Below are 20,138 nucleotides of genomic sequence, written 5' to 3'. Positions count from 1 at the left end.
ATTTGTAATTAGTAGCTTTGATGATTGATTGACCATACTTAAAAAGATGTAAGCCACACTGGCTAAGACATGTTCTTCCATATCTTTGTGCCTGTACTCGGCTGATGTCATTCATTCAGGATTTAATTAACATAGTTACGCTAGTCCTTGACAGGTAAGCGTCTTGTCATGAGGTCATGCACACTCAACTTTTTTATTGCCTTTGTTAAAATGCAGTAGGTCTTCATTTTTATTGTAACCATTTGACCGCAGGTTCTTGGAGTCTCGGTTATGTATGACGGTGTCTTGTCGAGCATGGACTGTCATAATTTGTGTGTGTGTGTGTGTGTGTGTGTGTGTGTGGTTATGCTTACATAATCTTACTATACTGTCATGGAATCTGGTTAAATTAGTATGTTATTTTGCTGAGGGTATGTGCAAGATGTAATATATTTTCAGTGTAAATCTGAAAGTATGCCCATTGATAAAAATGGAACTGAAAGAAAGCAAGTAATGTTGCAACTTGGTTAGCACTGAAGGCAGGTGTCTCCATGTTCTTTTATTTGTATACTGTACATGTTGAAGGAAGGTGACTACAGTATCGCATACTAATCTTGTATGAATACTGGGTTAATTGTTTCCAGACGTTAATATATTTTTTTCTTTTTGTATGATTGTAAATTGATCATAAATGTTCAATATTGTAAAGGAAATACAAGTTACGGGAAACGATGTTTCCTGGCATTTTATCCTATTTCTAATACTAACCGTGTTAGATTTCTGCAGTAGATTATGCTGTCACACAATGGAGGAGGGTTATGTTCCTGTAGTTGGTGGGTAAGTACTTTAAAATGTTCTTTCTGTACGCTTGTTTAATTGAAAGGGAATGGCTTAAAATTCATCACAACTACTGTGTTCTGAATCTTTCAAACTTACTCATTTTTCTATAAAAAATTACTGAAACTGTCTGTTGGAATGTTGTTATAATAAGACAATTACCTTGCCGCAACGTTTTATATTCGGAATTTTGAATGAATGTCCCATGTATGTCATTATTTTTGTTCAGGCACCATGTTGGGCGACAGTGGGTCCTTGGTGTCTGAGTTATGAATGTTAGGGATTATTTTTGTTCAGGCACCATGTTTGGCTACGGTGGGTCCTAAGTGTCTGTATTTTGAAACCATCTGGTCGCGGAGAGGAGGAGGAAAAGGAGGAGGAGGTGGGGGTGCGCATGGTTATTTTTTTAATTTTTTGGGGGGCGGCCACTTTCAGATTACCTTTCAATGTATTTTTTTTTTTTCGTAGAACAAAAACTGCACTAGAAAATAACTACGGTAGAACGCGGACATCAAGGAGAATTTTATGTCGCATTGAGGCTAACGTTAGCAGAAAGGCACGCCTTAGAAAGCACGCGTAACTTTAATCGTTTTAAGTCTTATTCTGGCAGTCAACTTCAAGGGCAAACTATTTACATACTGTCTTTTGGAATGTTCTGAGAAAGGTCAGGTAGGTACCTGTCTTGCGTTTCAGCTCATGAATGTTTACTTGTGTACTGCTTTGTAAATGCTGTACACTCTGAAAGTTGGGAGATAGATTGATTTTGACGTATTGAACGATAAACACATGACACAAAAGTTTACATTTTTGAGAGGAGGAAAATAAAAGCTATCATAAGTCAAAGCTGTTTAGACGTTCAAATGGAGTGGGGGGGAAAGTACAATTAACTTATCTAGCACCATCCCCGATATTTACTGTACAATTGTTTACTGTTTTTGATACGTGCTCTACATAGGAGCGTTTCATCGTGTTTCAATTTTGTATGAGGACGAAAATATCACCGAAAGAAATAGAAATTAAATGCCAATATATTCGCTAGTATGGACTCTAAATACCATACATAATTACGCTAACATAGTTTAAATTACCTCTTGTTAATGTAAATAGAGTATATACATTTTCAAAATCCAAACGATAGGCAACGTAACATTAGCGCTGTTGAAACTGAGCATGCGCAAAGTACGTTGTAAACAATGAGACGAGACTATCAGACCGTCCTCAAGCTTTGTGTCTGTCCACCACTTTATGTATAAAACTAACGAGGACTTCCTAAAGCTCATCGTAAAATGCAAAACACCTTGCTCTGTGAGTATGAGTACTCGTTTGTTAAACGATGTCAACAGATGCACTTTCGGTTTTATCGCCATCATCACTCCGAAGACGTATCAAATTTGGACGTTGCAGCCTGAGAAGCCTCATATGACAGTTGGGTGTGACAGCATGCGACGAATAGACTAATCCATCCGTTTATTGCAACAAATATGTGTTTGTGTATAAAATTATGTAATGCACATATTGGTGGTCTCCCCAGATTGGTAACGTTTTTGCTTTTTTTTGGGCCAAAATTTCATCACAGCCGATTCTACTGTGCTAGCCAAGCTCACTACCCGGCTGCAAACTTGCTAGCGCAGGCTAGCTAAACGTGGTGCTTATTTCTTTGATCGATATTATGTTGAATATATCAGAAGGTTGAAAGCGTCTTAACGCCTCTATTAGGGAGTGATCGTAATGACAGAAAAGCAGAGAAGCACTTTGCCAAGAGTCTGATCGATTTGTAAGTGCACAGTTAGGTGGCAAACCTGAACTAGTATATGGCTGTCGAAAATTGATAGCAATTGTTATGCAAACTTCCAGTTTTATGCTGTATTCAACTCATATTCAAACTTCCAGTTTATTTGTTAATGCTGTATTCCAATCATTGCTGTATTCAAATCATATTCAAACTTCCAGTTTATTTGTTATTGCTGTATTCAAATCATATGTTATCCTGGTCGAATTTGAGTTCTCTTTTGATTCTCTCTTTTTTTTATTATGGTAGTATTATAAGTCGTAATCTAGATTGTGTGTCTGGCAGTGAAACCTTGGTTGTAATCGAGACGGGACTAGTTAAGCAGGATTGCTTAAACCCACTTCCCTTTTGGACAAGTCATGTAAAACAAAATGTGAAATGAAGTTGTAATAAGTGTGTTGTACTCCCTGAAACAAAGAAAATCAAATCAAAAAAATATAATATGCTTATGTTTATAAAATTCTCTATTTGCTGTTAATTGCTGCGGGACTAACTGATAGGTTTGGAGCCTGACTAACTCTCACCAAAATTCATAGATGCTGTGGAAAAAGTTATCAAAATGCTTTTTTTCATAGCTTCTGTGGAATCGGTGTCAATAATCATTTAAACTTGCTCGTATGAAACCTCGTGTGTTGCTAAAGTAAAAAGTCCGTTCGGAAGGTGCATACTCATTGCATGTGTGCTGCTCGAGACAGATGGAATTGAATTATCAAGCCTTTAGGAACTATTTCTTATGTCTTAGCCCTGCATGTGTTTGCAAGCTAGAATTCCCCTTCATGGCTGAATTTTCTGGCGTGCGATTCAGTGATTATTTTGTGGAAAGTGCACATTGTCATTTGTATTGTTTATAGGTTGGATTTACAAATCAAGATACATTTCTTGCTTTTATTGATTGTTGCTTGGTTGTCTTGTGTTTTCCAGGGGGCTGAAGCATGGAGGCAATTTTAACCAGGCTGAAGGGCCTAACAGCGGATGAACTACGCGAGGAATTTGCCCGGGCAGACCTGACGTGCGTCGCCATCACGGCCTCAACCCGATCTATCCTTGAAAAGATGTTGGCGCGCAAGCTCCTTAAGTCAGCCAGTGATACCACTGAAACGGACAATGGTTCTTCTGCAAGGGATGCAGACGACGTGACTTCAGCAGCTGACCGTGACAAACCTCAACCGTGTGCCAAGACAACTGTTGCAGCAAGCAGCAGCCCAAATGAGGAACTGGACTTTGGTTATGGTGTGGGGCTCAACCCGCCAGAGGAAGAGGAGATCTCTAACTCTCAATCCAAGATGAAAACGCCTTCAAAAGCAGCACAAATATCCCCAACCTATTATTATGTAGGGGACATGTCTCGAAAAGGTAAGAAAGCCTTGTTTTTTTTGGAGACAATTGTGGCTTGTCCCATATTAGTATCCTATTGTTTCACTCTGTCATCTTCGCCATACATTTTCCTCCTGTGTTGTCCAACCTTCCCATTTGGACACTTCCTTGTTGCACAATTACTAAATGTATTTAGTGTTTTGGAAACGCGGCCTTACGACCAGTCCCATTTAAAGCTATTTCACAATGCCTGTTCATGTTACCTCAGTGCAACTCAACACGTTTGTTAGCTACGAGAATGTGCCTTCCAAGCATTGATGTGCTCTCTCTTTGAGCATTAGTATTTGTGCCACTCCCTTAAGATCTCCGTGCCAATGTTTATATTTTTCTAAAACTCTGTTTTGGTTTTGTTTAGTGTAAAGACAACCAGTTCACATTCGAGAACGACTTTACATGTAGCTGAAATACACACGACAATAAACAAGTACTCATACTGATTATTGTTTGCCCATAGAAAGAGGACATGTGTATGCAGATAAGAAAGATGCCTTACAAGCTCTAAAGGCAACAAAGGAATCACGTTGTATACCCTTTTCCAACCGTGAGGATGCTGAGAAGCTTGCCAAGGGAATCTGTGACTATTCCCCCTTTCTCAACAAATCCATGGCATGCGTATCTCTTGTTGAACCAGGCCAAATCATCAGTAAAGGTACAGTCTGTAAATCAGTATTTGGCTGAATGCTTTGTAGAATTGCAAAAGTGTCAAGCAGACGTTTCACTGTCTAGTTTTGCTGAATATTTGGAAATTCCAAATAACCTTTCTATTGCTGCTTTGTTTGGCCCTCTGTTCACATTAGTAAAATAAATGGTTATTTTTTTTAAGGCAATAATTAATCAGTGAAACTGGATTTACTGGTTGTTTAATCTAGCAGCTAAGGAGTGCTGGCCTCTCACTCAGTTGTCTTTCTCCACACACAAGACACGATGGAGGTGGATACCATTAGCAGGGAACGGGCCAACACTTTCAAGTGCCCACGCACCCAGGACCTTACGGCCAAGCTGAGGAAAGCCGTGGAGGAGGGAGATGAGAAGGAGTTTCATGCTATTGTCTGGGACAACCCGCGCTATCTCATTGGCTTAGGGGATAACCCCACTATTGTTCAGGTGAGTTGTACCCATAGGAAACTCTTTATTTTCAACCTAATCTGTTTACCAACACTTTCTAGAATGTCTGTAAATTTTGAGGGTCACTGAAAATGAAGCTCACAGCCATGCTTTTTTGGATCATGTTTTGTGCAACGAGAGCCATTGCCAGACTGTTAGAACATGTTTAGTTGCAATCAAAGTGTCTCGATAACTTGAAAAATTTAAAATTACCTGTAATTTTACCGGTATCCCAAGATTTGTTGTCCTTGTTGCATATCGAGTAGTTAAATTCCAGTTGAATGAGACTAGGTAAATGCTGTTTTAGATGAGGCACGTCATTGTTTAGAAGAGTCAAAATAATCATCTTCAGAGCGTTTGATTGTAATGTGTGCTCAGGAGGGCTGCAGGTACAACGTAATGCATGTGGCGGCCAAGGAGAACCAAGCGGGCATTGCCAAACATCTCCTGGATATTTTAGAGGATCCAGTGTTCATGCGCCGCATGTACCCCGATGACCAAGAAGAGACGCTGCAGAAGCGCATTCGTTACATTGTCGATCTGTACCTCAACACTCCAGATAAGGCGGTATGTTTTTTGTTTTTTTTTCCTCATCCTATCAAAAAAACAAAGAAGATTCAAGAATTTGTTTCTGCCTGTGCTCACACTGTATTGTGGATTTTGCCTATGTCAGGGTTGTGAAACCCCGCTCCACTTTGCCTGCAAGTTTGGATGTCCAGATGTTGTCAACGTGCTGTGCGCGCATCCTGACACAGATAAGAACTGCGAGAACAAACACAAACACAAGCCTCGTGATGTATGTGACGATTCAGAATCATATTCTCTGCTGGTTTTAGTCACAAGCCAACAGAATTGGTAGACATACAAAGTACACGGGATTTCAGCAAATCCTTAAGAACTCTTACAGGGCGCTGAATCCAGGAATTTGAAAAACAAGGTCTTAATTGGCATTTTTCAAATGTCTTCAATGGTAACATGTGAAAAAACACTATACTAACGATATACTGTACGTGTTTTCAACTGAAGCAAAGGGGTGCCATTGTGGAGCACTCTCATGTGTGTGAGTTTGAGAAGTTGGGACCTTAGGGCTAGCTCTCCAAATGTTTCCAATCCCTTCTGCACATTGTTGACTAAATTTAGACAAGCATAAGCACATTCTTTACCCTGCTAAGCCAGCAACCAATGTATTGTAACAGCTGTCTGTCTGTATTATGAATTTTCGTTTCCCCCCCTTTCCATAGATTATTTGTAGCAGAAAGAACACAAGCCAAGAAGTGAGAGAGAAAATAAGGGACTATTTGGAGGGTAAGAGCAAACCCATTTTGAACAGTTTATTTCATAGTTTAATTCGTGTCCATGCTAACATTTTATTATTTATCAGAAGCCTGGCTCAAGACGGGCAATGTATTTAATGTTGTGAAGTCGAAATTGCAGTCTCCAAAGACAAAAAATGGATTGAGGACCAAAACATAGTGTGCCAACTGTCAATACATCACACTGGCCAGAGTAGCAGGATGACATCAGCACATCATGTTGCTGCTATCTTTAAAAGTAGCTGACCTCTAAATACGCTTGCATTTTCTTTTTTGAGTCTTTATCTATTGAACAACGCTGCTGCAATTACGCACAGTTAAAAGAAGGGAAACAATAATAGAGAAATGTAACATTATATTTAAATAGCTAATACTGAGGTGGAAGAGCGAAAGATCACTAGGAGGATTCTTCTGTGTGACGCCATCTTTCTGCTCATTCCACAGACCGCTGCTACATCCCCTTGCTTAGGCCAGCCGATAACACGTCACAGCCCATCATAGGTGCCCCGTGGTCGCCCGAAGCCTCAGAGAGTCTCTCGCTGATCCAACGACATGCAAAAAGCCCGCTGGATCCATTGATGGCTGTCACAGCCTTTGCTGGTCCACTGAGTCCCTCTAAAGTAAGAGTTTCCTTCACTTCTTATTTGCATTCACTTCATTTGTTTCTGAATAAATGGTCAAATGTAGTATCATACCAAAACGACAGTATAATCGTCCACCTTAGGCGAGGGATTTTCGACATTCCTGGAAGACCCCACCTCGGAATCGAGGAGAGCATTTCCACAACATTCTTAAGTCGGATCCTGACCGTGGTGCAGAGCGGGTTGGCAGGTAAGACAACATTAGTAATTGTACAACTGTACACTGTGCGTAATTCTAGTTGTTAAATCATTGCGGTAGTCCTTTCATGCATTCAAGATGGGGCTAATCCACGTGTTGCATGTTTATTGTTCGCTTTACAGTAGAATTCTTAAAATTCCACGGCTCGATATTGATAGCATTCAACTGTTATGGATGAGCTGTCATTTGAATATTGGGTCCGGTAGATTAGGTAGAATGCAATCAGATCAAAATGTGTGCAGTTTTTTTATATTTACTTTTTAGTAACAGTCTCAGTAATTACTATTCACATCCTACAGAGATTTGGCTCACGAGATGGGTCATCCCTGGGCGGAATACTGGGACTTCCTTGGCAGTTTTGAAGATCTGTCATCAACCAAGGGACTTCAAAAGCTGGAAGAGTACCTGCGTAAGAGGGATTCCTTTCCACATACTTGTGAAGAAGGGGAAAATGAGACCAGCAACAGATTTAAAACCCCTTCCCCAGGTACTTTTACATGTTACTGTTAGAGAAAACACATCGGTCTAAAAAAAAAAGGGAAAATACACGATTCACTCAATTAGTCCAACCTAGGATTACATTATGAGTGTGCTCTCATGGAAGCATGAGGGTCTGGGCACTAATGTGGTATTGTGCCTCGCTCATTTGCATATCGCCATTTCAGGACTCAAGTATATTTCTGCCAAAATTAATGGCACTACTTTATGAATTGCTTACATCTGTAGTTCTTTGCAATTGCACAACAAATCGCAGAGAAATGCAAAGTTCTAGATGGCTTTAGAACTTGAATGGAACACAACTCACATTTTGTCATCAGCAACAAGTGAACCTTTGCTTTTTTACCATATTACAATGAAGCTAGCAAGTGCTGGACTTTGGCATGATCTGTCTTTGAATGAACGTCTGTGCTTGCAGGGAAGCCCAAGAAGTTCTGCAACTCGATCTCTGTTGGTGCCTTCTTGGATGAGAGTGAGGACATCAGCCTTGAGGAGATGAAGAATAGGCAGAATGCAGCACTTACTTGCATCACTTCCTCCGCTGCATCCTTGGACAACCTGAAAGGTGCAGTGGGAGGTCACGACTTCCACATCATGCCAATGGGATTGAAGTATCGTGGAGGCGACCTGATCGAGACGGCAGCCGAGCAGGATTTGCTATCACCCGGCGTCTGCATAAATGGGGTGTGCTCCTCCCCAAGAGATGGCATTTCCAACGGAGACACCATATGCCCTCGGAGCTCGCCGTCTGCCTCCAGCTTACTCTCACCCATCTCCAATCTCTCAGTGGAATTTGAGCGCATGTCGCTACAAGAACTGCCGGACAACCCAGACAGATGCAGGGAGCGAAGGAGCAGTGGCGGGAACCGACACCGAGACACCCTTGACTCCTACGGCTCCTCCGTTAGCGTAGACCTGGGCGCTGAGCTGAAGCGGCTGTCCATCGGTCACAGCACCCAAAACAACGAGGCCCTGAAGGAGGCTGACTCAGAGAAACGGTGCGGCGGCAGCAGCAGCTCCGAAGAGTTCTTTGAGGCAGAGGAGGACGGCCTCGAAATGATGAGCAGGACAAGGGGGCTGGCCTCAGGGGTGCGCAACTTGTGTGCGAGGTCTAAATCGTGGGATCATGGCGGGAGAGACCTGAGCAGCTCGGGGTCATCAGGATCCTCCTATAAGTCCTTGGATAATTCTCACGAGTTCCTTCCTCGGACCCCACCTCACAGGAGAAGGGGACTCTTCATTGATGGGTGAGTATCTCTAGTTGGGGTCTTTTCTTTGGAGTTACTCTTTATTTTGTTTTGACTGTTGCTGTTGTTTGAAATCCAGTTTGTTTTAATTAATTTTTACAGCAAATTTGTCAGTTTTTGATTTTCATGGAAAAGCTTGATTTTGGTTTACCTTTAAATAGCTTTAGTGTGTTTTTTTTAATATACAGAATATTTGATGAGTATAATTTAAAAAATAACAAGGTCAGTAAGTAATGATGATGATGATGATAGAACTTTATTCATTCCACAGCGGGGAAATTTATTTGTCACAGCATCAAAGTCAAAAGTCAAAGTCTGCTTTATGGTCAATTTCTTCACATGTTAAGACACACAAAGACACACAGCGCATATGCTTGCTCGATTTCTGTATTTTAACAGCAAGTTAACAATTTTATCAGGTTCGCTGTAGCCATCTAGTGTCATAGTGTCTTAAGCCTACTCGTAAGGCGAATTTTGTCAATTGACACAACAAAAATTGAATGAGAGATTTCCCTGTCCCATGAAGAGTCTTAAATCTAGGTGTTATTTACTGACGCTTGAGGTGTCACAGATAAAAGGTCAGCCATATTGTCTGATGTTTTCGCAGGGATTCGCCTACCAAGTTGGACCGGGATGTGTTGGCAGCAATCGGCGGTGGAGAGGTGGATCTCAAAAAATTTCCCAGTATTCAGAAATGGATGAGCACAATAAGGTCCTACTCTTCCTCAGACATGAACAGGTTTGTATGTGTAGAGGTGTCCACATTAATTGATTAATCCACAACAGACTGATAATCAAATTAATCGCCTTCATTTTAATGATCAAGTAATTGTTTAGAGTATCTATTAACCAAAGATTGTTCAAATCTTTGAATTTCAGGCTCTCAAAAATAATTGTTTTCTCATTTGCCATCATTTCAGCAAATTCAACAAATGTCTATTTGCAGGTCTTTGCAAACTATCCAATTTGTATTGAAACACTGTTGTACAAATCATTTTGAATATTGTCTTAAAAAAGTAAGTTTTCTTGAAAAAAATAGTTCTGGTTGGGAGTGTTTGTCATTCCAATTATTCTCCTATCCAGAGTGACGTTTGCATCGACTATTTATAAAAATAAGAGTAAAAACATCATTTTCTTAATAATTTCGACTGTGGTGTTAGATGGTGTTCCTCAATAAGCCTTTTACTAAAAGGAACAAGAATTCTAAAAATGGAATGTTGACCAATGTGTCCAGTTGGCCCAGCCCTGTGGTGGTAAAACAGCGACTCAGGGTGCAGCATCAGACTCCCGGCTCGCCGTCGGGCATCCTCACGTCCCCCTCGGGTCACTTCAGCCCCGCCCGCCAAGTCGCCTCGCCGGATTTCAGCCCCAGCCGCTACAGCCCCGCCAACATGAGCTACATCCAACGCCTTCGCCTCAAGCGTTTGAACAAGTCGTCCATTTAAAGGGTCTACTCCACCGCCACATCATCGTCAACCTCCCATAACAAGCCGAAATTAAAGAATGGAAGAACCTAGAAGAGTTCTATCATTGAGCTGCAGCACACACAATATTTTAAAAAAATATATTTAAAAACAACAAAAAAAGAAACTTCAGTAATGAGTGTATTTTCTCAGTACAGACCGTGGATGTTTTCTGTGACAAGTGTGGAGCACCTGCCCAAGTCGATGTTTTTGGATATTATGATTACAAGCCACACTCCCCAAAGTCTGTAACAAAAACACATTGAAGTGTGGGGGGGTTGTCAGTACTAAAAATGTTCTTAAATAGAAGAAAAAAAAAAAAAATTGTGTATGTTGGTCAGTAGCACAAAAAAAGTTTTGTTTTTTGATGTTAAACCGACTGCCATTTCCTGCATTTTCCTCAGTTCAGTACTTGCCTTAATGTTCAAAAGTAATGGACTCCTTCTGTCTGTCCTTTTGGATACATAATCTAGCTCACATCTGGACATTACTGGCTGTAGCAACACAGCAAACCCAGGAATACTGAATGAATCTTCCATGCTTTTATTTGTTCAATAAATGGAGTTGTTTTTATCTTTACTCAGTGGATTCAGGACATCTTGACTTTTCCTTTTCCAAACATGTTCTCATGGTCAAGTTTTAAGCTGCTTCCTATGGGCGGCTAACGCACGGACACACGAGTCAAGTGTTTTATTGCAATAAGAGATCAGAAGAAAACTTTTAGGACTGGCAAGTTGAACGCTGATAACTGTCAACCATTTTATTCGTTCGTTTTGAGAAGTAATCTGTTGCTGACACAAGTGTGACATTTTTTCACTTCTAATATATGCTCGTTTTGGAGGAAAGTAAAAAAAAAACAGACAAAAAGATACCTGCCGTAAGACAGAAAAAGCATTTTGATTTAAAAAAAAAAACAATTTCCACTTCGACTTGATTTGTTCTGAATGTAAATTTTGGTGAACTCAACCTTTCTCAGAGAGCACAAACAACTTTGCTGAGGAGATTGTCATCACGCTTGTGCTCTCAGGTTAGAAGAGGAAATATTTTTCTCTGAATGTGTTGGAGCGTTTCAAATGTGCCCCTAAAAACTTCAACCATGCTTCTTGTGCTTTTTTGCATTATCTCTCTTTCTATATGTCAAGGACGTGTTTGCTTTCAAGTAGTCAATAAAACATCACTCCTACTTCTATGATTTTTTTTCCATGTGACAAATTGGTCAGTGACAAATGTTTGTCATTGTTTTACTCATCCTGACAGACGGTCCAGTGAATATTGTTTCAACCGTTTTGAAAAGAGATGATCCCTAATTATTCTTGATCAATGTGCAAGTTTGATCTGCCGCTACAGGAAACATTTGATTCAAGTTGTTGCTGCAAAATGAGGATGACCCACTTATTTGAGAAAATGTCAAATTTCACAACATAACGATTTCACCTTACACTGTGATGTTTACATGTGTGAGGTTACAACAGAGAAAAAACAGATGAAAATTTGGCTAATTCTGGTGCATTTGCAGAAATGTTCATTGATGTACACTGTCCCTGTCAAATAAAAAAAAATGAAATAAAAGCACAAGCTATTCTATAATACTGGTCAAACATAATTGGCCAACTTTCGCTTTCATTTCCAAGTGACAAGATTATAGCAGCTAACAGTCAAATATTTAATTATGCTTATGTATTACCAAAAAAATATGTACAATTGTGAAAATAAATAGTATTGTATAAAATATGATTATATCAAATGCTTACTTTCCAATTGTTTTTATTTTACTCAATAAGGAACTATTTACTATTTACACTAAATAAAATTTTAGAGAAGTTAAAAAAACAACTATCTGCCTCAATCATACACAAATATTCAATTGCTGAGGGTCCTAGTCATGATTTTTTTAACTAGAGAATCAAGGTAGCAGGTTGAATTTTTTTCCAACTGTGCTGATGAATGTTTGTACAGGTTCAGTTGCAATGTTATATGTTGAGCTTGATCTACTGAAATAATTTGGAATCTTGTGCACTCACTTGGGCCAGAACAAGTATGTCCAAACCCTGCCCTGCATCTTTTAGATGTCTCCCGCCCCTAACACATCTGATTCAATTGATCAGGATAGTTATCAGCCTTCAGAGTTTTCTGATGAGCTGATCATTTGTAGTTCAGAGTATGTTACTTCTCAGTAACTTTCACTAAATATACTGTCTTCCCTTTTCTGTTATCTTAAAAAGAATGTCAAAAAAAAAAATGCAAGAGGGTAAAATGTAAGTAGTGTTTGTTTCTGGTACGGTATGTGCAAAATGTGACCTGAAATGGTTTTCTATTGAAATCACAACATGATGTTTGGATGGGAAATTTGCATCGTCTTCTGAGGGCTGGACCAGGAATGGAAACAGGTTCTACATAAGTGGTTTATTTTTTGTCATTATTTATTGAAGAAAAAAGGTGCAGCAACGCACACGCTTGCAACAGTACAATTAAGTGGACAACATGTCAGTCTGGTCTACTGAAGTGAACTTAGGTGGCTTCGCATGATATGCTGAAACCACAACTGAAGACAGCTCCAACTTTGGTGAACAACCTCTGGGCTTGTTTGAGCTTCAATGTATCACCACATTTAAATGTAATATTTATTGATTGATTGATTGATTGAACTCCTTATGTTTTAACACCAAGAAAGTTGCTAACTATTGTTTGCTCTGCTAACAGCGACAATCAAACTACCCAATTTAATTCCAATGCTTACAGCTACACAACTTTTTGGTTTGGAATTGCTCTCGTATAAAAACCATAAATTACATTCTGTTGGCGTTACTAACGGTGCCTCAATCACATATGGCGGCAGTTTAACAACAAACACTTGAACGTCAGAAGAAAGACACTTAAGGAGAAAACTGAGCGTCAACCCTGTGACCAGCCCGTCATCCTGACTGCGGTCCCGGAAGTGCGCCGCATTGGCCAATCAGGTTCGTGTTAGTTTGTCCGGGGGCATGAATCCCGCATCTCCCAGAGTTCGGAGGGCCACCCGGCCACTGGGGCGAATGGTAAGCCACGTGATGCTGCCGTTGTTCAATCCCATGCGTAACCAGCCCTCAGGTGGAAACTGCAGGGCCCTGAGAACAGAGGATGACACCTTTACTAACAAACATGTTACATATTTATGAAATATACACCGCTCGCTAAAGTTAGGGATACTTAACCTTTGGGTGAGATTTCAGGATGAACCTGTAAATGCACTATTATCTTTACGGTGAACTTAATGTGACCCTCTCTGAACTTTTTATTGAAATATTTTTAAAGAATTTTTGAACTTGCCATAGCTTCCAAGGTTGAGGAACACTTACTCCTTTACTATTATTTGTTTTGTATGTAAAATATCTTTGAGAGTTTTTAAAAAGTTACAGTATATAAATGTGAATAAACCTAATTAGACAAGATTCTTAATGTAATACTTGCACCATCTAAGCTGGCTGCACAACCACACTGGACAAGCTCAGCAAATGACACAAACCTGCAGACAAAATAGCGTATGACGTTGGCATGACACACTATGATCTCGTAGCTGTCCTCCTTCTGCTTCGGTTCTGCTCTGTGGATGTAGCGGCGGAAGGCTGCCTCGATACGTGCGCCATCTTCGTGGTACTGCTAGAGGATGGCAGAGAGGTTGAAAGTCACTGTGACGTCAGGATGGCAAGAGTGTTCTTGATTCAAGCCTCTTGGTTGCAAGTATTTGAGCTGATGTGCACTGAAAGCAAACAAAGACCAAGGAAAGGGGGCTTCTCTCACCACAGCATCAGGCTTCCAATGAGTGACAGGTGGAACTGGCTCGATGGGTGCGCCCTCTCGGAGCAAGTCGCAACTCAGCAGCTCCACACCTAAAACACAGGAAATGTCGGGCGGATTTGGGGAAAACACAACCAGTTTGCCAAATGAGCATGAGCAGAAAACCTCATGACGCGTCTCCACTACCTGGAAGGTGTTTGCTGATGATGTGCGCCGTTTCTGTGGCTCGAGTCATGCTGGAGTGGATCAGAACATCGTATTTCAATCCCAACGCTGACAGACGTTGACCTGTCAACTCTGCCTGCTCTCGACCTGAGGAGCAGCAAAGATCACATCAGCTGACTTGAGGTATAAAACAAGGAAGAACCATTTGTTAACCACGTCAATGTCTCAAAACATCAGATAAAGGAGTCAGGAGGACTCAGATACAACAATCTAATAAAATGCTCACTTGAGAGCAGGGGTGTCCAAAAACCGTCCTCTAGAACCACCATCTTGCCAATTGTACACATGTGCCTGTTTCAGAAGTATTCATTTTCTAAATAATAACACTATTGATTTAATTAGGAAATGTTAGTGTCTGCAAGTGATTGCAATTACGTCTCCATTTTTTCTACAACTCAATCATGGGCCGTAGAATCATCACGTTTTGCCCCCTGGCAGGTTCCCTGGCTCGTGATATTAATGGAATGTGTTTTGATCCAAATAACAAACATGAAGCAGACCCAAAGGAGTGAGGAATCGCTCTTTGTCGCTGCTCCCGCTTAGGTTGTACTGGGAATGCCTAATGAGGAGGATGTTGCGTGTGGCTTTTGGTTTGCCGTTGTCCTGCTCTGAGCTGGGATCTTCGGTTGCACTCTCCTTCTTCTTGCCATTGGACAGCGTAGAAGGTTCTCTCCTGAAAAATAGTGGTGAGCTTGGATCAGGGGCTTTGTCTCGTATGTTTATTTCAATCAGTGACTTAAATTGTCACACTGACACCTACTTTTTCCCTATTGTTAAGCCGCGACCCGATTGGATTGATATGGTGTTAAAAATACCCTTCAAAACAAAATGTAAATACATGCTTCAGAGCACACCTACGAAACAGGATGACAACTGGATCAACAATAAAAGGAATGAAATATTACACCATAACTCATGAATTAGTTTGGGCATGACATTTAAACAATCTAACAATAATATTTCTGTATCAGTGCAATGCATTGTTAGAATAGGCCTCTTTGTGATTGCTAGCTTGAGCTATGCCGTTATCTTGCTGTGACCATTCCCTTCTCTATGACACTGCACATTCGTAGGAGTTGATCTCAGTTAAGACTGCAAGGAGGGCGGCCAAGAGTAGTATAAGAGTAGAGATCTTAAAGGTGGGGGTCAGACCTTCCGTGATCTCACTGAGAAGGCTCCTCAACAGTGTCTCGATCTTTCTGTCATATATTAATCGTTAAACTGAAAAGGCAGCCTCCTGGTATTAGCAAATCAAGCATTAAAGATAAAGAACTGGGCCAAAGTCGAACAGCATCATGGGATGTATTTGAGTTTTCCTGTGACATTATTTTTCACTACTTTTTAACGTATATTAAGTGCACACTATCTATATAGCGATCAAGTACGAAGAGTGTCAGAAAGATTTCAGGTCTTTTGTCAGGAATGAAAATTTCAATTACAAACTCTAAACAAAACAGATTTTCCGGAGTCTAACACAATTTGGACAACGCTACCTGCCTTACGGACTACTGGAATCATTTCTCCACAGCTCACTATAAATTCAAGACCACTTACAAAATGGCTAAGCCCCAGTAATAAACAATACGACACGATCTTACTTGTCCCAGTTGACGTCCCACGCGTGTCCGGTCGGGACTGGCGTGATGTTCGCGACAGTCCACGCCGGTTGCGCGGCTTGAAGCACGGACAGTTTTGACCAGCGACCTTCTGCCTCGGTTCTTCTCTCTCCGAAATAGCCACGAGAGTCGGCAACGGCAGCCGCCAGTACCAGAGCAGCAGAACCTCCGGCGAAACCACAAATCAGTTTGAGAGTTTTCCTGTAAGACATCCTGTCACTAGTTACCCAAGATGCTATCAATTGCTAGCAAATTAGCTCAACTGAATTTGTGTCTCGTCAACAACGTTTCCTTACGACTAAACGAAGATTTTATAAGTAAAATAGAAAATATTAGTTAGCCGGTGACACCCGACACGTCAATATCACTCGGGCGACAGCCGTGCTACAGAAACTAAAAATACGGCAGCCGGTAAAAAGCTAAGCTTTAGCAGGTTGGTTTTACGTTGTACGGCAGCCGATTTAGGTCAAATCAATTTCGCTTGAACGACCGAAGTTGATTGACTTCTTACTACAGAAATTGCACTGCGAAATAAAACAAAAGAAAAGTAAACTGCCCTATTTCTCGCCAATGCAAAACACTGACTTCAATATTTACCTTTCTATTGCATTGTAAACTCGATTAAATTTATTGAATGGGTTGTGAAATGTGGAAGGATGAGATACATTTGGAAATGTTATCTAAATGTGTATTACTGTCATCCAAAATGTGTTTGCAATTTTGGTGGACAAATAACTGCGCTCACTGTCACACAATTTACCAGTAGTATTTTAAACGGTCACTTGATGGCGGTCTTACCCATACCACTAACAGGATGACAGCATAGCTCTGATTGCTCGGCTTTCTGGTGGAAACAGCAGCGAGTGTATATGAGAATAATTTAGATTAAGGAATACTAGTGACCAGCATTTCCTCTCAAATCAAAGGAAAAACGCACGATCAAGGAAAACAAGGGGGTAAAACAAACGTCGTTGTTTTCCCGCTATTTCTCAAGACGTCCTGTTTCACTGAATGAGTAAATAATGAACTCATCTGTTTGTTGCAAAAGGACATTGGCGAATGAATTGAGTTTGGTTTATCTGCATCAAACTAATATGTTTTCTCCGTTTCTCTCTTGGAATGCAGGCTACAGCGTCTGCCGTCTGGTTCACGAGGACACTTGCGTGTAGGCTCCACCTTTTCTAGCGGTCCAGTGACCTCACCAGTGGGTTGGATTGGAAGGGTGGGATTTCCAGGTTTTCAGTCACGGATCTGTTCCTGACTGCAAGGGTCTATGCAGCTTCAGCGTTAGCAAGGACCGGACTGCCTCGTACCTATGATCCCACCCAAAAGGCGACCCTGGATCATTTTTTCTCCACATGCTATTGCACCCGGGATAAACAATTAAGGAATGTGGACATTACAGAATGCCCACCAGCGCTGCAAAGAGATTTAAACCCACCAAATACATCCCGGTGTCCACAGCTGCCACTCTCCTTGTGGGATCGACTACTTTATTTTTCGTTTTCACGTAAGTTACACGTCGCTTTTCGTGGATGTATATTTGTTGAGGTTTGCACGCGTGGATCGCAATCACCAGGGCGGAAAGCATTCACTGGAGTGTATCTGTCACTGTAGGAAATAGCATTGCGCTTTTGAGGTTGGCTTGCAAAAAGCCTCCAGTCAGCCTTCGTATTGGATGTGGAAGACAAACTTGCTATCAATGAAACCTTTGCAAGTTGAAGAGTGCAGCCATCAAACCTGTGTTCCTCCCATATGCTCTCGTTAGACGTCACCAACTCATTTCCATTTAAAAAAAGGTTTTCTTTTTTTTCTTGAGTTGAAATGCTTGGGTTGGTTCACCACGTTAAATCCACGTATTTAGAATGGTTACCATAGTCACTGACGCTCTTTGAATCCTCCTCACATCGCCAATCAATGTTAGATATAATAAATGGGTTCCGTTTGGAATGAGGTTTTAGTGATTTAGGCTTCAGTTTTTTAGTCAGTATAGATCAAGGATGGAAAAGTCTGTTGAAATATGTAACCTCTCTGCCTCACTATCATATTTGAGACACCCCCCCCCCCCCCCCCACACACACACACACACACCATCTGCACACTTCTTTTGCTATATTGCATACAAAAAAAAATTAAATTAGGATCGGCATTGTCAGTGTTTATTGAGCACTGCAGTGTGTTTCTAATATCTCAACCCACTCTAGCTAAGTGGTTCAGAAACTCGATGGATGGATGTTAGATCTATCTCGGCTGTGGCGTGTTTTTTCAACTAGTAAACCCACTGAAGGCATGCAAACTTGAACTTTGAGAAGATGTTATCCAGCCTTCCCCATTATATATATATGATCACAAATTAAATGGCTTATTGGGATTTCTCCCCATCCAGTGCATGCATTGGGAGATGATTTGCTACCCTACTGGATTTTTCACACATAGAAGTTCACAAATCTCTAGTGGCATGCTATGAGTCATTGTTTGTGTGCTTGAAAATTTCAACTGTTACCTGTTGTTTGTTGGATGCAGGAAAAACTGAACACACTCCTGTTTTGGCAGTCGTCAGTGTTTAAGACCGAGGCAAACATATGGTGTTTGTGACTTATGCAGGTAGCTTTGGACTGCAGCTTTAAAAGTCTAAGTGGTTTGCTGCTTTTGCATAGACAAATGGCCTCATTTGCAAGCTCATTTGAGTTACGTTTATTTTGATAGAAAATCATTTGGGGAAAAAAGGAAACACTTGTTATTAGTCATTTTAAATCTGTATCAGAATTTTGCAGGTCACTTAGTGTCCATAAAGGTTCATCCCACAGCAGATGGTTCAAGGTTGAGGATTAAGACTTTACTCGGTTGCTCCTTCATTTTGTAGTTAAAGGCCTAGAGGATTGATTTGAGCAGAATGGAACACCCTGGGGAGCAGGACACATCCAAACTAGGCCATGTCCATGAATTGTCAAACACGTACCTTGGTCCCAGACATACATTTACAATACAATCAATGGTTCTTTTGTTAATTAAATTAAATAATGAGTAAATAAAGTAAAAGCCATTATGCTTGTGGAAAACCAAATATATATATATATATATATATATTACTTATTGCTACACTTGGTGATTGCAACTAGTGAATAACCAACTAGAAAAAGAAATGTCATTCTCATTTGTTTGCAAGTCTAATAGGCCACATTTAAGGGCACACAAGGTTAGACGAATGAGAGCTATAAATTCGTCATTTAGAAATAACCTTTGTTCAGCACTTCTTGCACTCTGTTTGTGAATTATGAGAGCAGTAATGAGTGTTGGCATGCGGTACCAGTCAATCCTCCACCCTGAGAGCAGAGCTTTGTATGAGCAGGCCTGACAGGAATCTAATCTTCAGCTTCCACATCTGTTTCCTCCTTTTCATAGTACATCCATTCAGTCACACTTCATTCAGATCCTACAGAATGCATTGTTTGCCACTGAAACTCTTGTAAAGTTGTAATCTTTAGGAATGTCTGGCATGGTAGTTGATCGACTGCAGAGTGGCAGAAATAGATGGGATCAATATTGTTGCCATTTAAAAGTGATTATGTTCATATTAATCTTTTCCTGGGTTCTGATCTGCTTCTTAGCATTGTACCGCTTTTTTATTTGTGAATTTAAATATGAATGGAATTTCCGTAGTTTAAACCGCTGTTTACAACATAAGATTTCACAAACACTTATTTGGATATCTGCTGTTTGTTCCTTTAAGACAGAGTCAAGCTCCTTTTAATGATCATCAGCAGTAAAAAAAAAAAAAGAAAGAAAACACACACGTTACTGCTCATTGTAGAGCAGGGATGAGCATCTGGCAGCTTTCACTATGAGTGTCCTATCAATTAATAATAGACCATTATATGTATGTCTCCACTTCTACAGTGGACCAACGCATTCTCACGTTTCAACACTAATGGATTGATCTATTCCCCCCCCCAATATATTTTTCTATTGAAAACTTATCTTTAAAAATTATATTCAAAAAAGTCAGTTGCTGTATGAAGATCAACCCACATATTAACTGTTTCTGGGTATAATGACTAATTCATTGTAAATAATCCAAC

At 40.5% G+C, this 20,138-nt stretch overlaps 3 protein-coding genes across 7 annotated transcripts in view; 2 read left to right on the top strand and 1 right to left on the bottom strand.

Annotated features, from left to right (window-relative positions):
• The first annotated feature begins 672 nt into the window (after window positions 1-672).
• On the top strand, window positions 673-11,023 carry ankle2 (ankyrin repeat and LEM domain containing 2). 4 transcript variants are annotated; one of them, XM_085909604.1, is made up of 13 exons: window positions 673-816; window positions 3,527-3,958; window positions 4,434-4,628; window positions 4,899-5,083; window positions 5,462-5,650; window positions 5,757-5,879; window positions 6,325-6,388; window positions 6,841-7,016; window positions 7,121-7,227; window positions 7,536-7,723; window positions 8,153-8,981; window positions 9,589-9,720; window positions 10,216-11,023. In XM_085909604.1, the coding sequence occupies exons 2-13, from the start codon at window positions 3,538-3,540 to the stop codon at window positions 10,424-10,426; spliced, it is 2,820 nt and encodes a 939-aa protein (XP_085765730.1). In that variant the 5' UTR covers window positions 673-816; window positions 3,527-3,537; the 3' UTR covers window positions 10,427-11,023. The 4 variants fall into 4 exon arrangements, with proteins under 4 accessions (XP_085765730.1, XP_085765729.1, XP_085765726.1 ...); XM_085909603.1 differs by lacking the exon at window positions 673-816 and adding an exon at window positions 1,121-1,198; XM_085909600.1 differs by lacking the exon at window positions 673-816 and adding an exon at window positions 1,217-1,485.
• A 1,823-nt stretch (window positions 11,024-12,846) lies between these two features.
• Window positions 12,847-16,614, bottom strand: pgam5 (PGAM family member 5, serine/threonine protein phosphatase, mitochondrial). 2 transcript variants are annotated; one of them, XM_085910889.1, is made up of 6 exons: window positions 16,042-16,614; window positions 14,944-15,116; window positions 14,405-14,530; window positions 14,222-14,310; window positions 13,947-14,077; window positions 12,847-13,548 (listed from the first exon to the last, which is right to left on the bottom strand). In XM_085910889.1, the coding sequence occupies exons 1-6, from the start codon at window positions 16,269-16,271 to the stop codon at window positions 13,398-13,400; spliced, it is 900 nt and encodes a 299-aa protein (XP_085767015.1). In that variant the 5' UTR covers window positions 16,272-16,614; the 3' UTR covers window positions 12,847-13,397. The 2 variants fall into 2 exon arrangements, with proteins under 2 accessions (XP_085767015.1, XP_085767014.1); XM_085910888.1 differs by having other exon boundaries at window positions 13,947-14,080; window positions 16,042-16,611.
• A 253-nt stretch (window positions 16,615-16,867) lies between these two features.
• zdhhc8b (zDHHC palmitoyltransferase 8b) overlaps window positions 16,868-20,138 on the top strand; it is a 36,526-nt gene continuing 33,255 nt past the window's right edge. The window contains exons 1-2 of the mRNA XM_085910886.1: window positions 16,868-17,015; window positions 17,185-17,569. Of these exons, the coding sequence (XP_085767012.1) occupies window positions 17,466-17,569 (104 nt within the window). The 5' untranslated portion in view covers window positions 16,868-17,015; window positions 17,185-17,465. The remainder of the gene's footprint in view (window positions 17,016-17,184; window positions 17,570-20,138) is intronic.

The sequence above is a fragment of the Syngnathus leptorhynchus genome, chromosome 4 (genome assembly GCF_054491065.1).
Source record: "Syngnathus leptorhynchus isolate UIUO chromosome 4, UIUO_Slep, whole genome shotgun sequence".
Taxonomy (NCBI): Eukaryota; Metazoa; Chordata; class Actinopteri; order Syngnathiformes; family Syngnathidae; genus Syngnathus; species Syngnathus leptorhynchus.
The sequence above is the reverse complement of the archived record's forward strand: the minus strand, read 5'-3'. Positions and strand labels throughout refer to the sequence as shown.